The sequence below is a fragment of the Brachycentrus maculatus genome, unplaced genomic scaffold (genome assembly GCF_059751285.1).
Source record: "Brachycentrus maculatus isolate JH-2025_06_01 unplaced genomic scaffold, ASM5975128v1 h1tg000196l, whole genome shotgun sequence".
Taxonomy (NCBI): Eukaryota; Metazoa; Arthropoda; class Insecta; order Trichoptera; family Brachycentridae; genus Brachycentrus; species Brachycentrus maculatus.
This window is the reverse complement of record NW_028280947.1, coordinates 292,642-313,308: the sequence shown is the minus strand read 5'-3', so window position 1 is coordinate 313,308 and position 20,667 is coordinate 292,642. Positions and strand designations below refer to the sequence as shown.

The following is a 20,667-nucleotide window of genomic DNA, read 5'->3' as shown; positions in this document are numbered from 1 at the left end:
TTCGTTAAGTCGCAACTTAATTTCCTCTAAATCTAGGTAACATTTCACGTACTTGATTTTTTACTTAAAACGCCGTTTTTGCGTTGAAAAAATGAGTTTTCCTGAAATAATTTTATGGTTTTTAAAAAAAAGTGTGAATTGAACGGTTAAGAGTTTAAAAAATGTATATTTTTTCTATATAAGTATGTTGTAAAAAACAAAAAATATCAATTATACATTCTTTAAAAAAATCTGTGTGTACACACATCGCTCACTCCTTTCAAGAACGACATAAATAAAAAAACTTGATTTTTCAGGAGAACTTTTTTCAAAGTTAAAAAATATAACATAACGTATTAAAAATAAATATCAAGCCACTTATTGAACTTTTTACTGTGCATCTTTTTAGGTAAAACCTGAAGGTTTTTTCTCCATTTGAAAAATATTTAAAAAAATAATTAAACAATACCTTTTCTTTAAAATGTAAGAACAACATTTTCTGACCTGTAGCGGGTAAATATTAAGTTAAAAATATGCCGCTTTTGCTGGAATATAGTACATTTTCTGGGCATTCCAAAAACGCGCACAACTGAAAAATGACGATTTTTGATTTATGACGTTCTTGAAAGGAGTGAGCGACATGTGACCTCTACGGTGATTGAATTCTGTCGTGCATTGTTTCCCCTTAAATGAATCATTTAGTAAATATGAGTAAAGTTATTTTGTAAGCCATGGTAAATTAAAGCAAAGAATTCTTCGCATATGTTTTCACTCGACCCCTTTTCGTACAAAAATTAAAACAATCGCATTCCTTCCTGTAAATTCGACACGGCCGACTGACAAAGAGCGGTTAAAGCACTACTACTAATTGCCCATTCGTTGTCTTCACAACGATCGCTTCCCCCTTTTTACGCAAGAACCTTATAAATAACAGCCTTTATCGTCTATTTATGTAAACAACCATATAAATTTTGCATCTTACGAGTATAATCCTGTGCATTTGTATGCACCCAAAATTATTTTTCGGCATCCTGTTATCAAAGCAACGCCATATCGCTCACTCCTTTCAAGAACGTTATAAATCAAAAATTGACAATTTTCAGTTGTGTATGTTTTCGGAATGCCCTGAAAATGTAGTATATCCCAGCAAAAGCGGCATATTTTTAACTTAATATTTACCCGCTACAGGGCAGAACGTGTTGTTTTTGCTTTTCGAAGTAAAGGTATTGTTTTTTTTTTTTTTATATACTAAATTTTTTTTAAATGGAGAAAGAACCTTTAGGTTTTACCTTTAAAGATCTGTTGCACAGTAAAAAGTTCAATAAGTGGCTTGATATTTATTTTTAATACATTGTATTATATTTTTAAACTTTAAAAACGTTCTCCTGAAAAATCAAGTTTTTTTTATTTATGACGTTCTTGAAAGGAGTGAGCGATATGTTAAAAAAAAATATTACTACTGCTATCACACAGTTTCACTGTAAGGGTAGGCAGAGAGGATGGAATGGCACACTCGTCTATCCTGACATACACTCCTAGCCAGTGGCGAGCACAGAATTTTTAATTAGGGAAGACAGTAGGGTTTGGTAAGGATATATTGAAAGCTGTCCCACCGCATGCCCAGATCTGATACAGAAGCATCTAGGCTTCCTGACAGACCTTCTCTAGTAAAGCATTTTTTTAAAAATCATGTTGGGAAATTCATTGAAAGTGTCAAACAAAATTGTAGCCCGATTTTACTGAGAATTCACATTTAAAGGCTTTCAATATCCTTGTCACTGCCAATCTAAAAAAATACAAGTTTATTAATCCACCACCGAATTCTCTAGAAGGGTTTCTTTCTTTATTTCTTACCTTTCTTGTTTACTTTTAAATAACATATGAACGTCAGCATGTACATTTTTATGTGTAAGTATGTATGTAAATGTGCAGTGTAATACGTATGAGAAGCCGATAACAAACTGCTTCTTTTGAGGTTTATTAAGACTTTATTGTATATTTTTTTTATTTATTATTTATTCAATGAAGAAAGAAAAATATATAAATAGTTGACAAAATAACAGGGGTAGGCAGAGAGAATAGAACGCCACACCACTCTGTCTTTGCAAACATTATTCGCCTCTTCCACGTTCATGCATCTCCTCATACATACCCGCCGATTATTACGATTCCTAACCTGACCACTTTCAATTATTTGACATACCTGATCGTGCCATGTTTTTCTCGGTCTTCCTCTGCTCCTTTTTCCAATTTCTTTCGCCTCATAAATTTGTTTTACCGTTCTCTCCTCACTCATCAGTTCTACATATCCAAACCATCTCAATGCACCTTTCTTAATTTTATCGATAATGCTTATCTCAGCTTTGCATTCCATCCTTATTTCACTATTCGAACATCCATCATACATCGTTTTGTCGCACATTCTTCTGAGAGATCGCATTTCGACTGCATTCAGTCTACATGTTTCACTTCCATACATTAGAGTTGGAACCAGGACTCCGTTGTGCCTTAACCATATAAATTATAAACTGTATAAACCTAAACCGTATAAATTATACCCTAAATTATACGCCTAAACCGTATAAATTATACCGATCCGTTAAAATCTTAACAGGAGTTCTAGAATACCCTCCACGTCAGTTGAATCAACACTCGCGTCGTTTGAACCAGACTTGCTAGTGGTTCAAGTCGGCGTTATAAGTCTCCCTTACAAAGGACCCTCGTATTCATTATCAGCCACTTCCGGCGCTTAGGGGCGGAATTATTTTAAACGCAACTCGTACTTCTAGCAAAGCGGCCCTCAGACGACGGCTTTGTTCACAAATATAATGGATTGCCTGGGGAGCGTTCACACGTTACTTCACTACCCACATCGACAGGTCTTGTTATAACATATTTTCCTACACAACATTGCGGTATTATAACAATTGTGGAGGTCCTCACCTAAAAGTTACATTTCCAACATTGCACAAAAATCCTTTTTTTTCTTTACTTTAAATTATTTTGCTTTATACAAACATGACATAATTCGCTTTTTTCGCCTCCGTAGTTTAATGGTCAGCACGCTCGGCTACGGCTCGTCCCGGGTTTGATTCCCAGGGAAGGGTTAAATAAATATTAGTGATTTTTTTATTCTTATATTTATTTAATATTATCCTGGACTGGTAACTGAAGCGGAGGGCTGATCACCTTTCCTTCATGTGTTAACGATCAAGATAACACTGCGTTTATATGATGCAGTGCCCTATGCACCATTGGGGTGCGGAAAAGGGTTTGATTGATTGATTGACATAATTCAAATACAAAAAATATGAATAAAATCCCACAAAGGCATGGCCTGTGTGTGGGTAAATAATATAATTTAGGTCATAGTAAAGGGTATAAGGGTATAGGTTTTATAAGTAGAACTAGAAAAAAAGTGTTAATATAAAATACAAAAAATATAAAATACTTGACTATCAGAAAACAAAAAAAAAATAAAAAATTCAAATTAAAAACTTAAAAACATAAAAACGTAATAATAATAATAAATCCCTTACCGTACACCAATGGTGCATAGGGCACTGCTTCATATAAACGCAGTGTTATCTCGATCGATTACACATGAAGGAAAGGTGATCAGCCCTCCACTTCAGGTACCAGTCCAGTGTAATATTGAATAAATATTAGAGTGAAAAAATCACTTAAATTTATTAAACCCCCCTGGGAATCGAACCCGGGACCTCCAGAACGGTAGGCGAGCATGCTGACCATTACACTACGGAGGCGGACAAAGACATAACACATAAAACATAAAAATATAAAAACATATAAAGATGAAAAAGTAAAAAGTTAGCAAGCATATACTACATGAGTGATACGTCTACAAGAAAAAGGAGCTGAAATCTTTCTCTTCAATAAACAATCCAAGCAAAATTTTAAATTTAAACACGAATTTTAACTTTTAAATGCGAATCTTTTCTGTTTACTGTATTCTATCGAAATCTTAATTAAAGTTGCGACTAAACGTGACCAATCCTGAGTTAAACCAATATGGAATCATTAAATCGCACCAAAACGTAACAATTTTACAAGCTAGAATTCCTGATTACTTATAATCATTTATAATGGAAATGTAGCGTTTTGGTTCGTAACGCCTCCACAATTGTAGGTCTTTTTGAGTAATTTGAGTGAAATTGTTTAAATATTTTGATGTCAAAAATGTTAAAAATAACTCTTTGTTTGCAAAGTGTTTGGACACACTCAAAACGATGTAAATTATTATTGATTTAAATCATCAAGAATTTAATTATGGTTTTTATATATTATTATTAAAATACAAAAACTGATCGGATAAAATTTTTAAATTTTTAAATTTATATTAATTTTTATTTATTTATTTCATAGATGCTCATATTTTTTTACTTGATGTATTACGGCTCTTTAGGCATGGTCTGTGTTGAGCCGAAATACTTACATGTTAATTTTTTTTTTAAATTATTATTATTTGTTTTATTTTTATTATTAAATTATATACATTACATACAATAGTTACAATAACAATTTACAGTATAAAGGTTTTACAAAGGTACTTTCTACCTTGTCCCTTCTAACGAGAAGCAAACATCGATGGACACTGTTCTTAAAGACATGATCACTACTCAATATCTAACAATACTATCGCTATCTCAATAAAGCTTACCTAGTTGTAGTAAAATTACCTCGCAATATAATTTAAATAATTTATACCTACCTGTTCTTTAATATTGTATTTAAGTAGGTACCTAAATCGCTTTTTTACTGTTAATATTAAATGTCCAATTTTATTTGACATTAGATTATGACTCGTTTGGAAATCATTACCAAGTATGTTCGTTACATCCTCATTTTGAATATTTAATGTTTTAATCAAGGAGACTTCCGCTTGTTAAATACTTATCATGAAATTAATATTCTCTTATTATAATGTAGCTAAATTAATCTCCTGTCTACCCTGTAATCAACTCTAAAAAATCTAACGATCCCGTTCGAATAAGCCATAAAATCTCACAACTTGACCGTTAACAAGATCCCGAATGGAAAAAAAAACCTGTGAAACAAATCACAACAACTAGTGTCTCTTTGGAATGTATTAGTTGAGTAAATAAGCGGGAACCTTTTCCAAATAGAACGACCTGGAAAGGAGTCATTATTGTTAGTGGGAACATTTACTATATCTTCAGGCTACTCGAGCCATGGGTAGATGTTACTTCTACCTCCTGCTCTTTCTGTTTGCCTGGTTGAACTTATTTGTGCTGTAAGACATTTCTCCTTATATCCGGTGATTTCACCCGGATTGTGTCGTTTCCGAATCAGATTTTGCACTTTTATTGGTTAAATAATAATCAAGTTATTTGATACTTTATTATTTTAAAAAATGAAAAGTTTTGTTTTTTGATCCACTCACATTTTTATTAACCAACTGGTTTCGGCAACAACCTGTTGCCCTCTTCAGGGTTTAATTTATAACAGGTTGTTGCTGAAACTAGTTGGTTATTAAAAATGTGAGTGGATCAAAAAACAAAGTTTTTTTATTTCTCAAAATAATATATCAATAAGATCCACAAAGTTAACGCTTTCAATATTCAAAACATATTTAATACTCCCCTGGAATGGTCCATGAAGCGAAGGGCTCATCGCCTTTCCTTCATGTGTGAACGATCAAGATAACACTGCGTTTATATGATGCAGTGCCCTATGCACCATCGGGTGCGGATAAAGGTTTGAAATAATAATCAAATTAGAACACAGATGTGAAAGAATTTCACTTAAATATTACAATCGTTTGTTACCATCTCTCATAGTGAATATTTTCATCTGGAATTACGTTTATTATACACTATGTCGTCTATTTGTTTATACTTGGTGCCAAAACTTAGCGTGAACAAAAACAAACGTCCATTTTTTTTAAATTTAAGTTTTGTTTTCTTGTCTAAGGTTTCACTTAAAAAATAAAACATTTGAAAAAAATCGTTTGGCCCCAGGCGTAAAAAAATTTGCTGATTATAAATATTTACAAAGTTAAAATATATGATAAATATATGATTCATGTCTCCCGTGAAAACGAGCTTTGTGACATGTGTGGTTTTTGTCCCGAAGACTTTGCATTAAAGGTACTGGTTCAATAATGAAAGGTTTGTTGAGTTGGTTTGGACATGTGAAACGAATGAGCGTGAAAAGTACGGTAAAACAAATATATGAGGCGAACGTAGTTGAATATATTTTCAGAGGAAAAAGGCCGAAGAAATTATCGGCGGGTATGTTTGTGGAGATACATGAATATGAAGTGTCATGAGCCCTGTGAAATCCCAGACTTCCATATTCTTCTTCATCTATGTTGAGATGTCAAAAATAAAATAATAATACGTAATATTTGTATTGACGTTGTTATCCATGCACGTTTTAACCAAAAAGTATATCAGTATTTGCGATTTTTAACTGTAAAAATTTACAATAATGTTGGATAGATTTTATAATTAAAATGTAACTTTGTTTTAAAATCACTATAAATATTTTATTAATATAATTATTATTATTAAATAAATTATAATGTCTACCGGTTTCGAAGCTAACCGCTTATTTATCAAGACTGAATAATAATTTGATACCTATTTTTAATAATGAGCTGCTTAGGTTCACAGAAATAGTATAAAATTGAAATATTGGTGTAAATAATAATGAAAAACACAAATGTTGCCCTTTTTTTAATTATAAAATGGAAAATCGCAAAGTTTGTGCTTCAAATATAAATTATATTGGAAAGAATTGTTTGATATTGAAATAAAGTTAACCTTATCGTCTCGACTTCAAAATGGATCACATCAATAGATAAATACGTATCGGTGTGGGAGAAGAAGACATAATTACACTTTTCAATAAACTTTTCTTAGTACGGGAAAGTATTGTTAGAAATCGCAGAGAATTTACCCTGTGTTTTGGAAACCTTAATATAAATTCCAACCCTCTGACTCCGGCATTGTCAAAGAGGGTTAACATTTCTTGAAGCGGAACTAGTGGGGGTGTTCTACCTTTGCAAAGGGGTTCTAAGCCTTAAATAATAAATGAAATAATGTTATTTCAGAAATTTTATTAAATATTCTCGTCAATTCCTGGCAACACATTGATAATTTCAGTATTAAATTTAAGGACGGCCATTTAAAAATATTGCCATTTTATTTATCCTACCTATTCTAGGTATTTACAAAATTACCCATATATCCTTCTATGACCCCTACTTGCATCCAGGTCGTGCATAGGGCACTGCATTTGATCGAGGCGGTGTTAACTTGATCACCAATTATGTGAAAGCAAGGTGATCAGTCCCGCGCTCTAGATAATAAAAGTGATAATAGGAGTTCAGGGTGAAGAATATTATTGCTAAAAGGAAATGGAAATAGAGAAGGAATAGCAGGTAGAAAAAAGAGAATATGAGTAATAGTTAGGGCACTCGGGGTTGCATATATATACTAGATTGTGTAACTTATGGACTGCTAATGTATACGAGTCTACTAATGTGAAAAGTGTTTTTGTGGGTCCTAAATCATTTTGTTAAGTTTATTAAAATTTATGCCAATTTTTATATCGCGTGTGCGCGCGCGATATTAAAATTTACACATGATTAAAAATCACTAATTATATTCATTCGAAGCTATGTTATGTTGCTTAAAACAATGAGGGTTAGTCAGGATCAAAAACGGGGTTGAAAATTTTGCTTTTGAATTATTTTAAAAACTAGAGAAACAACAACAAAAAATATATAAAATTAAACAACGAATTGATGAAAACCGGTATACAGAGTTTTTTCAGTTGGCAATTTATCTTTAGTAAATTTACAAACCAAAATCTAGAATGCTCAGGGTAAGTCGCTTTATAAATAGTATCTACCTAAAACGGCACCTAAGTAGGTACTAGGAAGAACTTTACCACCGGCTGGCAACTTTCGCTACAGCCGTAAGTTAGCACTTGTTGACCCAACTGATTAATTGTTTGCCCCGAGTTAGTATTTCAGTAGAATCTACGTTTCTATGTTGTCGCTTTAATTTAACTTTCGGTGGGAAAAAGGCGAAACGTTTTAGCAATCTTATTTAAATTCTACCAGACCCGTTGCATTGACGCAGGCATGACCAGCTCGACGTCATCGCCATTGTCGCATGTTTATCTATGGTCTACTGGAGACCTTACAATAGTGATGGGCGTATTGTAATGAAGTAGACACCTTACGGAAGTGTCACGCATTAATTTCATTGTTCGGCCGCATACTACATTCCTGGGTCACTGCATATTTATAGGGGGAAGATCAGGTGCATTGTCACGGTTTCGCGATTACTTAAGCCATAAAACATATTAATATGTAAACATCTTTAATTACAGATATACATATTGAAATACTGTACTTACCGGTCAAAAAATTACTACAAACACGCAGTATTTACAATAAATTATTTATTTCCAATAATGTGAATTCGGAAAAACAAATTCAATTAAAAATTGCTTAGATTTTGCACATAAAACAATAATAGAAGTTCGAGATCCTTCTAGAATACTTTTATAGATTTTTAAAATGCATTTTTGTTTATTTTTGTACAGAAATATCGAACTCCTTCGATTCGATCTCCGCTGTAATAACTCTATCTACATCCGCTCCATATGAGGGGCATATGGAGTCCACAAACTGCTTCCAGGATTTTCTGTCGGTTTCCAGCTCCTTTACATCCTCCCAAGTTAGGTCAACATCCCGAAGTTCAGGCGAGAACTGCCGACGAATTGTCAGCAGTGAACGTCCTGGGTAGCGGGAACCTGATGCCTTGTAAAAGAGGCAAGCTTGATGAGACTTTCAGGAAGCATGCGAAGTACATGACCTGCCCAACTAAATCGCATTTCTTGACAACAGCTGTGATAGTGTAAAATAATGAATAAATTCTTCAGCTAATAAAAAAGGAAAACCTGCAACAAAAACACTTACAAATACCTATAGAATTATCCTTAGTCGATACATCAGTACTTTTTACACTATTTTTTTCTTGTTTGAATATTAAACTTTTTTGCAGTTATTGCAAGTATTACAAAGCGGCGTTTTTACTTAGAAGTATAATAGAAAAAGGTGTTTTCATTTCTATGACAGACTTGTAAAAAAGCGTTATTTTTTCTAAGGACTATTCGGATCTTTTCACATTTTATTGGATACCTCGTGACTATGTTTTTGTCTCTCGATGAGAATCGAACAACAAATTACATTATTTGAAACAAGACGAAATAAATGGTTTCAATTGAAAACAAATAACCTCTCGTGGTGAATTTTAACATTTTTGTTACAATGTTTTGTTTTGTTTTTGGTTCATAGCACCTACGTAGTTGTCCGACGAATCTTCGTGAATAAAGATAAAAAACAAATAAAAACATGGATGTGAAAAAAACGATAAAAAGGTCTTCTTGGCACATTCAATACACATCATTCGCTGGATTATGTATATATTTATCGACAATATCATTTTAAACATTGTTTGTGTTTTATTTACTATAAAACATATCGTAGGTGCACTGGCAAAAAACGTTAACTCGAAAATATATGCTATTTTGACTTAATGATGCATAGTATAAAGTTTTCAACGTTCTATAAACTGGAAAAATACACAAAGTAGTTTGAAATATCATATTTATGTAGTTTTACAAGTAAATTCAAATTTGAGTTTAATAGCGGGTATTTTATTGCTGCGGGTTTACTCAAACAGGGATTTTATAGTTAACATTGTTTCCCAGTATACCCACAATATACGCTCGATCCAGAATGTTTATAAATAAACTATAAAAGCGTATTAAAGAGTTAATAATACAAATACGTATGTACAAAATTACTTTTATGAGATTTAAGATTTTACCGCCATGTTTTGGTGGAACTGCATTTTAAATAATAAAACAACAACTAATATATAGATTTTTCTACTCTCCGATGATGTCAGCAAAGACAAAACCCAGTCAAACTGGTCAAATAAAGAAAAGTCGAAAAACCATATACATAGTAGTTTTTTTTAAATTTTATTAATAAGTTTTATTTGCATTTATTTTTTGACTATAAAAATAGTTCAAATACATCTATTTTTTTATTACTAAGCACAGATTGTGAGAGATAAGTTATAGTCATCTCGACTGTGACTTAATAACTTTAAACGAGAAAAAAATATAAAGGAAGAATAAAACATAGGAAGTACTACATCTTCAATCAAACTTTGTTTTTTTCTAATATACCTTCACATCTATTTTATAACCGTAGTTAAGTCCTCAATTTATATATTCAATGTTTATTTCTTGCCTTCCGTTCATTTAATGTTTTAATTAACAATTAGTGTCTAATTTAAATATTGACAAGAAAGAAACTCAATTCAAGTAGTGAAATTTGATATCGTTGATTTATATCATTTTACGTAGTAAATAAAACTATCAAATTATATTGCACGTACCTAGATGCTTATTTACGATGCTAAATAAATAACCAGCTGCCATTTTAATTAAACGGGGTTAGTAGTATCTTGTTTTGCAAATAATATGTTATTTTCAAAAACTAATCTGATATTTAAAGCAATAAATTAGCATTGATATTTACAAGGCTTCCAGGTTAAACCTTTAACGTTCTCGTATGTTTTTTTTGTCAATACTGAAACTTAAATATGTAATAAAATATTTGTATCTCACGATTTCAATGTATGATATTCGATATGCTCAGATTTTTGCTTTGATTCGGCACCGCTTGTTCGTATTTTCGCCTTTTACGAGAGCCATAAATTTACATCCATCCGCGGATATACCATATAAATTTTTTTTAATACAAAATGAGACGAGGGATGTGCTAACTGCATCGTGCTTTTCATTTCAATATATATTAACAGTATTCTCCTATATTGGCACATCACTATTAATTTCGAATCCATAGATTTCAAATTTGACTTTTGACATATTTTAGGGCGCACTTATTTAATTTTTGAAAAAATAATTTAGAGATGGACATTCAACTTAACAAAAATAGAAACGTAGGTACCCATATATATATATTATTAAATTATTAATGGACAATTCACGATAAAACACGATAATTTACTTATGTTTATTATTTTAATTCGTTTCCGCAGTGTACTGAATAATATATTGGACTCTCGTATGATTCGATTCCTTTCGGAAATAACAGTTTATATAATTTGTATTTAAAAGCTCCACTATATAAAAATAATATTTTTGAATTAATACTAGAAAATATATACATTTTACAGATATTAAAATTTAAAAAATGTATATTGAATATGTCGAATCAGGTTTTTTATAGTAGTCAAGAAGAGGGTATAAAAAACGTTCTCTTTTTCTTCTTCAAACCCTCATACCCGATGGTGCTTAGGGGACGGCATAAAAACGCAGTGCTATCTTTACTCAATGGCTATTGCATGCAAAATTTTGCAAATGGTTATTGCAAAATTATTGCATGTGACGTTTTTCTTTTCATACCTCTCATATGCTATTTTAAGACTTATAAATGTTATTAAGTATTTTATGGTGATATACACCAGCAATAAATGATTTTATTTTTAGTTAAAACGTAACTTTGTTTTAAAATCACTATAAATATTTTATTATAACTTAATTATATGTCTACCAGTTTCGAAGCTAACCGCTTCTTTATCAAGACTGATTAATACTAAAACACTATCTACTTAACATTCAAAATATTTTGACGGTTAGGCAAAGGAGCTTGGGTAGATCTCGAGTGGCTTTATTTTTTTTTGTTGATTGGCATTCACATTTAGGTTAAGTGATTGGAAACATATTCAATAACGGACTTTTAGAAAAATCATTTACTTGTGTATTTATTAATTGTAAATTATTATTAATTGCCTTTTTAATTTCTTATATTTCTATGTAATATAATTTAAGTCCTCTATTGCATGTGTGTAAATATATTTAGACCTTTATTTTTATCAAATGAGTGACTATTTTCTGTTAGGTGAATGGCAAATTCAGAATAATTATTACTATTTAGACACATAGGCATTACAAGTTAGTGCTTCAAATATAAATTATAGATTTTATTTTAGTTATTTGCTCTATTTTAAATCTTATCAAGTTATCGTAATGAGTTATGAACAGTCCCAGCGTAACCTTGTGCTCATATTAATATTTACTGAATGATCTAACAATGGTATTTACATTACATATTTGCTTATTAAACACTACGTACGAGTTAGTCGCAACTTCAAAACTCTGTTAATAACGTGCGAACGTGTCATCTTCAGATGTAATCATAACAACTTCTCATTACACTATAATTCTACCATAATCAACAAAACCCTGTAATAGCCCATCGCCCATTACGAGTTACAATACACGTTGAATTATAAATCCCCATAAAATTATATTGCCTATTCATTATTCGACATTGAATCGACATTGGGTAGTACAACTACGCACCCACCGATTATTCGGTGATTTGCCGTATCGTTAAAAATCATCCGTATAATCGCCCCATCTCTAAACTTCGCGCAGGCGTAGACTTGTGCCAGCGATTGTAAACATGTCACCTCCCGATTTCACGCGCCGATTTTAACGCTGGATTAAAAGTGGAATTTGAATACTTTATGTTAACACTTAGTCGTCATGAACGCTACGTTTTATATATCTTTAATTAATATTCTCATTTTATCACTACATTCCTTATCTATACCTATACCTACCCGTACATCGAAAAAGACGTGCTAAAATATCACAAATTGGAATTATAAATAACCAAAATACAAGGGTGTAAGGATATCACGAAAACGATATTTTTAAATGGTTGCTTAGTTTTATTTAACTTGGTACACCTGTTTGTTTAATTTATTGGTAAAATCACTATTAGAAATGTTTCATTTAATTTTCATTGCACAAATAGTGCAATAAAAAATTACTACGACCATAACATCCTCGCCCTCCTGACTAACTGTCATTTTTGTGGAATATAAATTTGGTACAGTTTTCATTCGAATTTTAAGCGTTCACGTACTTCGCTAGTTTCATATGTATATCTTAAAACATTTAATAGGTATCGCGTATTTAATTATTTTATACCTGTTCCCACTATTATTCAATCATTGTTTATACATTTGTTATGCTCTATCAAGAATAATAATTAAATTTAATTCTCTTTTAAGACAAAATATACCTTTAAAGCGACTCAAACACCCCAGAACGCATATTTTACATTTCAAATCAAACGGTTATAGCCGCAAACAAAAAAAACACTTTCCTTTAAAATGAGTGCAAACGCAAACATGACAAATAGACAAAAGAGCGACGATATATCTGAGACTTAAAAAAACACTTAAGTATTACTTAATTTTTAATCAACGTTGGATAAACTGGTAGACGATACCGGTTTGGAAAGATTATAAATTAATGCGTTATATTAGGCTACATCCAGTTGCCGATATTGTGTCCGATTAAATCCGACACGCAGTCTGTTTTTCTTTAACGTGTTGAGAAACGATTTGTGGCATTTGTCGCTTTCTTTAATTAAGGAAAAACTAGATTAAACAATGTGCACATACAAATGACGGCCATCTTAACCCTTTGAGATCCACATAAATAAGTTATTTTCATTCGGGAGAATTATCGAATTACATTCAAATAAATGTATAAGCCCGCCTAATATAATATGTCCGCCTCCGTAGTGTAATGATCAGCACGTTCGGCTACCGTTCTGCCTTCGGGACCTCTCCCGGGTTGAATGGATCATTCTGAATGCTCATAAAATAGTTTTATTGGCATTAAAAAATCATCTAATTTTGTTAAAAATGCTTTTCATTTCTCTCCCCTTTAATTTATATCATGTCCGCTTCCGTAGTGTAATGGTCAGCACACTTCGGTATTGTACTGAAGGTCTCGGATTCAATTCCCGGGGGAGAAGGTCAAATAAATAAGTGTGATTTTGTTCACTCTAATATTTATTCAATATTACCCTGGACTGGTACCTGAAGCTGAGGGCTTCACACTTTTCCTTCATGTGTTAACGATCAAGGTAACACTGCGTTTATATGATGCAGTGCCCTATGCACCATTGGGGAGCGGATAGTGGTTTTAATATATAAGGACGTACATATGTACATGTAAAGGTTTTTTTTAAATGAATTATTTATTTATCATTTTCAGTTGCAAAATTCGCTTCTCGAAATACAGAATTTCATAAGTTGGCAGCATATTTCATCATTATGCAATATATACAAGTGTTGTTGAGTTGGTAGTAATGCGTTTGAACTTATTCGTAATACGGGGTACGTAACCTCCACGATAAAACTAACGGCGCGGTAACGGGGGTCGCAAGTTTTGGGTTTCTTGCGGTCGAAACAACTAATGACGTCGCACTTGATGTTTCTCGCATGTGTGGTCAAGTTAGTATATAGAACACAGAATAATATATATATATAGTAATATATAAAATGTTAAGTGCCCTTGAGATGATGTTTTGTAAAATGGCGTTCTATATACATATAAGTATATATATATATATATTTTTTTTAAAGGAATAATCCGCAAAACGTCTATTTTAGATGGTTGTCTGCAGGTAGGATAGTAAGGATAGGGAAGGTAAATGTGAAAAAAAATCACGAACACCCAGACCAATTGAATATAAATCTTTCTTTAATTAATTTTGCAATTGGTAGGAATCGTACCCGCGACGCCAGTTTCGCAGTCGAGCGTCTACCCAACTACGCCACGGCGTCTGTTATGAGCCAAATATTGTTAATATGAAGAAAAAATATAGAATATTACGTTATAATTTATAATGAATCGTTATCTCGCCTTGAATGCGACTATTTCTAGAAAAATAAATATGTAAAACTTATAAAAAAAAATTGTTTAAAAGTACTTTATTTATTCTGTTAAAATTTAATTATGATGTCGACCGGTTTCGAAGCGAATACCTTCTTCCTTAAGACTTAATATTAATTAAAGTATAAAGTAATAAATCTTAAGGGAAAAGCTATTTGCTTCGAAACCACAATTAAGTTTAGGAAAAATTATAGTTTAAAGTTGTTTTATTTTTTAAGTTTAGTCATGTTAAGATTTTTTTAAATATTTTGTCGAAAAGGGAATAAAAGAGAATTTTATTTTTAAACGATTATATTTTAAGAATTTTTCAATAGCGGTTTGAAAAATGGTAACCAAATAAAGATGGTTAAACACAAAGTTTGTGTTATATTTATTTTCACAAAGATAATATTTTATTTCAAAACCTGTATAATTTGTTTACAGCGTTTTGAGTGTGTCCAAATACTTGTTCACAAAATCTGGATTATCTCCAATTACAGGAGTTATTTTCACATTATTTTTTGACATCTCATCAAAGATAAAGAAGAATATGAAAGTCTGGGCATTTACGGGGCTGACGACCGTCATCGGCTGGTTTAAGTGATCACTTTATACACGAGTAACATTCACCAATTCTACCCATTATTGACAACCACACTACTCAAATTCTTGGAAGTTCTTTATATATGAACCAATTTAGAAACCTTGTTCTTGAATCACTAGAACTTCACTAGAGACATCTATTGGTGAGATGTAAAGAAGCTTTTTACTAAGCAGAAACTCTTATATTAGTATGTGAGGTCCAAATCCTGGATTATAATCACACACATGAGAAACGCCAGAAAATACCATTTTCATTTTTATTATTTAAGCTTATAATTTGACCAGATAATTTATTTACAGCATTTTGAGTGTGTCCAAATACTTTTTCACAAAATCTGGATTATCTCCAATTACAGGAGTTATTTTCACATTATTTTTTGACATCTCATCAAAGATAAAGAAGAATATGAAAGTCTGGGCATTTACGGGGCTGACGACCGTCATCGGCTGGTTTAAGTGATCACTTTACACACGAGTAACATTCACCGATTCTACCCATTATTGACAACCACACTACTCAAATTCTTGGAAGTTCTTTATATATGAACCAATTTAGAAACCTTTTTCTTATAATATAAGAGTTTCTGCTTAATAAAAAGCTTCTTTACATCTCACCAATAGATGTCTCTAGTGAAGTTCTAGTGATTCAAGAACAAGGTTTCTAAATTGGTTCATATATAAAGAACTTCCAAGAATTTGAGTAGTGTGGTTGTCAATAATGGGTAGAATTGGTGAATGTTACTCGTGTGTAAAGTGATCACTTAAACCAGCCGATGACGGTCGTCAGCCCCGTAAATGCCCAGACTTTCATATTCTTCTTTATCTTTGATGAGATGTCAAAAAATAATGTATAATTTGTTTTATCAATGTCATAACGCAAACAATCAATATCATGTTTTTTTATGATTCGAGTTAGATGCGTTCGTGTTTATGTTATATTTTATCCGATGTATTTGCAGTATCCATTTTTTAATAATCACAATCTTCCTTATTGCAGTTATCACGAAAACAACATAAAAATATAATGATTTCATCAATAAATTGGTATCTTCCTGCCATTAGGAATATACTCCGCCATTAATTTCGATAAAAAACGAATATTTCCGATAATACGTGGAATAACAATAATAATATTTTATAGTTATGTTCGTTGCGACAAAATTTCTTCTGAATTAAGTGATTCTGGCGGCAATAAAATTATTTAACTGTCTTATTAACATACCAAACTTAATAATAAATAAATAAGCAAGTCTGGGCATTTACGTTTTTTTTAAAAACTAAGTTGCAAAATTTATTGAAAATGTGAAACAAAATTTTATCCCGATTTTACTGTGAATTTAAATTTAAAAGCTTTCAATATCAACTATCACTGCCGATCAAAATAAATACAAAATTGTAAATCCACCATCAAATTTTCTAGGAGTATCCCGGTGTAGGCAGTGAAAGGGATTAGTATTTAGTTAGTTCAGTTAGTCAGCTAGATCCGATTCCGACCCGACGTTGGCCGGTACACAGACGCCCACAACAGACAGCGAGTATTTTTGCCTAGAATTTTCGCTCATGAATTACATGAAATTATAGTAACTTTAAACACAAAGAGTAAATACACTCACAAGTAGGTACTTAAGCTATGAAACTTATAAAGTTGAAGCCTGAGTAGGGACATGATAAACGGTGTTGCATAAGCCGTAGCTAGATTTCTGAGTCACTTGGACGTTAGGTAATTTAAAAAAAAGACAGACACGGAACAGTGCAAAGACTTTTACAGAAAATGGTCAGTCATCGCATAGAACCTAGTGTAATAAGGTGTTGTTTCGTTGCACGCAGGTGAAGCGCGCCTGCGGCCACCCCAAGATGTCCCAGTCGGAGCCCCCGGCCGTGGCGGGCACGGCGGAGGCGCCCCCGCGCCAGCAGCGGCCGCGGCCCGCGCGCGCCGGCGCCGGGCTGCGCGCCGCGCCCGCCGACCCGCGCCTCGTGCACTTCCTCACGGCCGTCACGCGCTCGCGCGGCTTCTTCCTCAACCTGGCCGACACGCTCTGCCGCGACGACAGCTTCGCGGAGCAGCTGGACGGCGCCGAGTGCTGGAACGGCCAGCGCGTAGGAGAGTGAGTATTTTGTTGTTGATGGGAATTGCATTTTTTTTTAAAATATAGAATGGCGTTGCATATGAAATACATTGCTTTTGCTAATGTCAAGTTAATTGAATATTGTTACTTAATTATAAAATATGACTTATTATTAAAATATAAATTTATTCCATTCAATTTCAAAAAAACAAATAAAAGTCTGTACATAATTGGGTTCCTGCTCTCCAGGAATTGCATTTATTACTTACATTTTTTTTTTTTTTTTTTTAGATGGGAATTGCATTTATTATTTACCTTGCTTATTATGTACAAGGTTTATAGATCATTTAGTGGATTTTTGTTTCTTCTAGCTAATTAAATATGTTTTTATTTGAATCTGTGTTGGGAACAGGAGGGATCATCTAGTGTGGGCCAATTAGGAACTTCTCAGCATTTGCTCATTGCTCGGAGGAAACCACTTACAACTCCTCAGGAGAAGCCGGATTGGTGACTATCATCAACAGAACTGTTCAGAGAAATTAAGAGTTATTCAGTATGCGATCGGCTGTGCGAGAAGCCAGTTGTGTCTCAGCGCTCGATTAAAAAAAAATAAACTCTAATTCCAATATATATTCTTTTAAAAAAATTGAGCGTGGAGGGACGTCTAGCCCCTAGCGTGGCCGATCGCTTTGTGAATTTCAACGTTCGAAATTTCGGCTTTCATTGTTTACTCGTCATTTACTTGAGAAGAAATCACATAAGTCTGTTCAATTATTATCGCTACTAACTGCCCAATTAAAAATAACATGACATCCAATAATTTCTTCATTGTATTGATTTCGTTGTACTAATTTTGCATTTAATTCGATTTCAGGTATACCAAAGCAGTTGTGGGATCCAGCGCCAGCTTCCAGAAGTACAATCCTGAAGTAGAAATCCCGGCCATTGCGGCCAGCCAAGTTTCTCCGATTGCGGACTCAAGAGTAGCTAGACTATCGGATCAGCTCAGGCACATGACGCAGGTAATGAAATCTTATACGATGTGACTAATACACTCATCAACGTCGTTTTTCTTCTTTATTTTATTTAAACTTCATATACAAAAATGAAATACGTACATTGGCAGGCTTATTGCTAAGAAGCTAATCTATCAAACAAACAAAAACAGGCTAGGCCTTTCTTCTTTTGCAAATGCAAAAGAAGAAAAGGCCTAGTCTTTTCAAATGCAAAAACAACACTTTCTGCCCTGTAGCGGGTAAATATTAAGTTAAAAATATTGTTGCAATGTGTATAACCTTTTATAATTTTGTTTATATAAATTAACTTTGTTTTGTGTTATATTGCTAGCATTATCTAGAAATATATATTCTATTATATTTTTTCAAATAATGTAAATGAACGTCTCGTCACGAGCTATGCTTTGTGAAGTTTAAAAATATAATATTGTAAAAAATTATATTACAGTATTGTATAAAGTGTTGTAAAAAAAATTAAAATAAAAAAAATCTTTTTTTGATTGGAATCAACACTTATAGATGAAATTTTTTTTCAGATGGTGCTGTCTCAATTAAGTATCTCTTATCCGCTATCGGAAAGCTACATGCAGGGGGACGAAGCAGGGTCTGTCGATGGATCTGGTTCAGGAGTATCCGATGACAGATTCAGAGATGATGAAGTAGAAGACGATTCCTTGTGGAACGAAGGCTCCGGGTCTGGCAATGGAGATATTAGTAAGTTATCCACAATTATTCTGTAAATGACATATTTATACATTTATTTACATGATGCATGCAGCCAATCATGCATCATGCTCGTCCATCTCATATTTTTTATTAGCTACACAGTTTTGATGACGAATACAGAATCAGTATAATTCAGAATCAGATAAAATACCTGTATATTTAAATAAAATAAGTTATTGCATACGTGAGTCTGAATGAAAGTCAATAGCTTCTTTACTAGACTTGGCAATGTGGCGGGAGCTTTCAAAGCCTCTTTAAAGTATTTTGGGAAATGAAAGTACCTTTAATATAAACTTTGCAACTTTACCAAGAATTCATAATCTTGCTAACATTCATAGTGAGACTTCTGATATTTTTGGACCAATTCCTTATCTTCCAATTAAGTGGCATTACGTGATAAATTTCTGACAGCAAGAAGTGACATACTATGAAATGTGTTAGCATAGTACAAATATTCAAAAATAATTCTTGGATTAAAATTTTAAAAATAAAAATAATGCAAAAGCCCTAAGCCCTTGTTAATAATGCTATTTTCTGTTTCAGCTGACAAGAATGATCCAAACACCGTCCAAATTGTAAATAATAGAACGCTCGGAGAGAACGCAGTGGGGTCCAGCTCCCAGTCTGTTTCATCCGTATTATTATTCATCGCTTCCCTGTTCATCCTCCGATTCTGTGCCTGAGAGGAGACCACCTCGCACTGAACATTACAAATGTTGCAAAGAACAGTCTTTGACAGTGTTAATATGTATATTGAAATTATAAAATATATCACTGTATATCAACTATGGGGAATAGACTAGTTGGTATGAGTTAAAAATTGTTGTTATATTATCACGATTAACGAGTGAGATTGTATTTATGAGTGTTTAGTAAATTGACGAATCGCTTTTTGGAATGTGTGAAACACAAATAGTTTTAATATGTTAACCAACACTCTGCCATTCGTATTGTAAATATGATATCTCTCTATGCACTTTTTTGCATGATTTTTATTTATTTATGACAATGTTAAAAAATATATAATAGACTAACATGTCGATCATGTTTAAAAGTGTGCTAACTGTTCGAAAAGCTTACTACTTTCTATTTAATAAATCCTTAAGGAATTGTCTGGACTTAGTGACCGCGCGTGTAGGAATACAATGTGCGCTATATTTTGTAGTGGCGTATAATCCACAAATTACTTTTTAATAAAATAATATACTCCGTTCATTCAGTCAGTATACTTCCTATTGCACCAGTCAATGCAATCATCATGGTAAATTTTACTTTGTCTACAGTCAGTCTAAAAAGCAACTAAGTGTTACAGTAGAACTCCTATTTTGTATACAATCTGGTGCAGTAAATAAATAAAAACTAAAGGTTTTTCTACACTTAAAAGATCATGCAGTGTAATTAAAATTTAGCATTATTTCCGTTGCAAATAAAAAAAA

General features: G+C 32.6%; 1 protein-coding gene across 1 annotated transcript in view; it reads left to right on the top strand.

The window, feature by feature from the left end:
* The window catches only part of dally (division abnormally delayed protein), a 281,037-nt gene extending 260,370 nt beyond the window's left edge, over positions 1-20,667 (top strand). The window contains exons 4-7 of the mRNA XM_088263048.1: positions 17,251-17,528; positions 18,364-18,511; positions 19,042-19,219; positions 19,775-20,667. Coding sequence (XP_088119174.1) covers positions 17,251-17,528; positions 18,364-18,511; positions 19,042-19,219; positions 19,775-19,914 — 744 coding nt within the window. The 3' untranslated portion in view covers positions 19,915-20,667. The remainder of the gene's footprint in view (positions 1-17,250; positions 17,529-18,363; positions 18,512-19,041; positions 19,220-19,774) is intronic.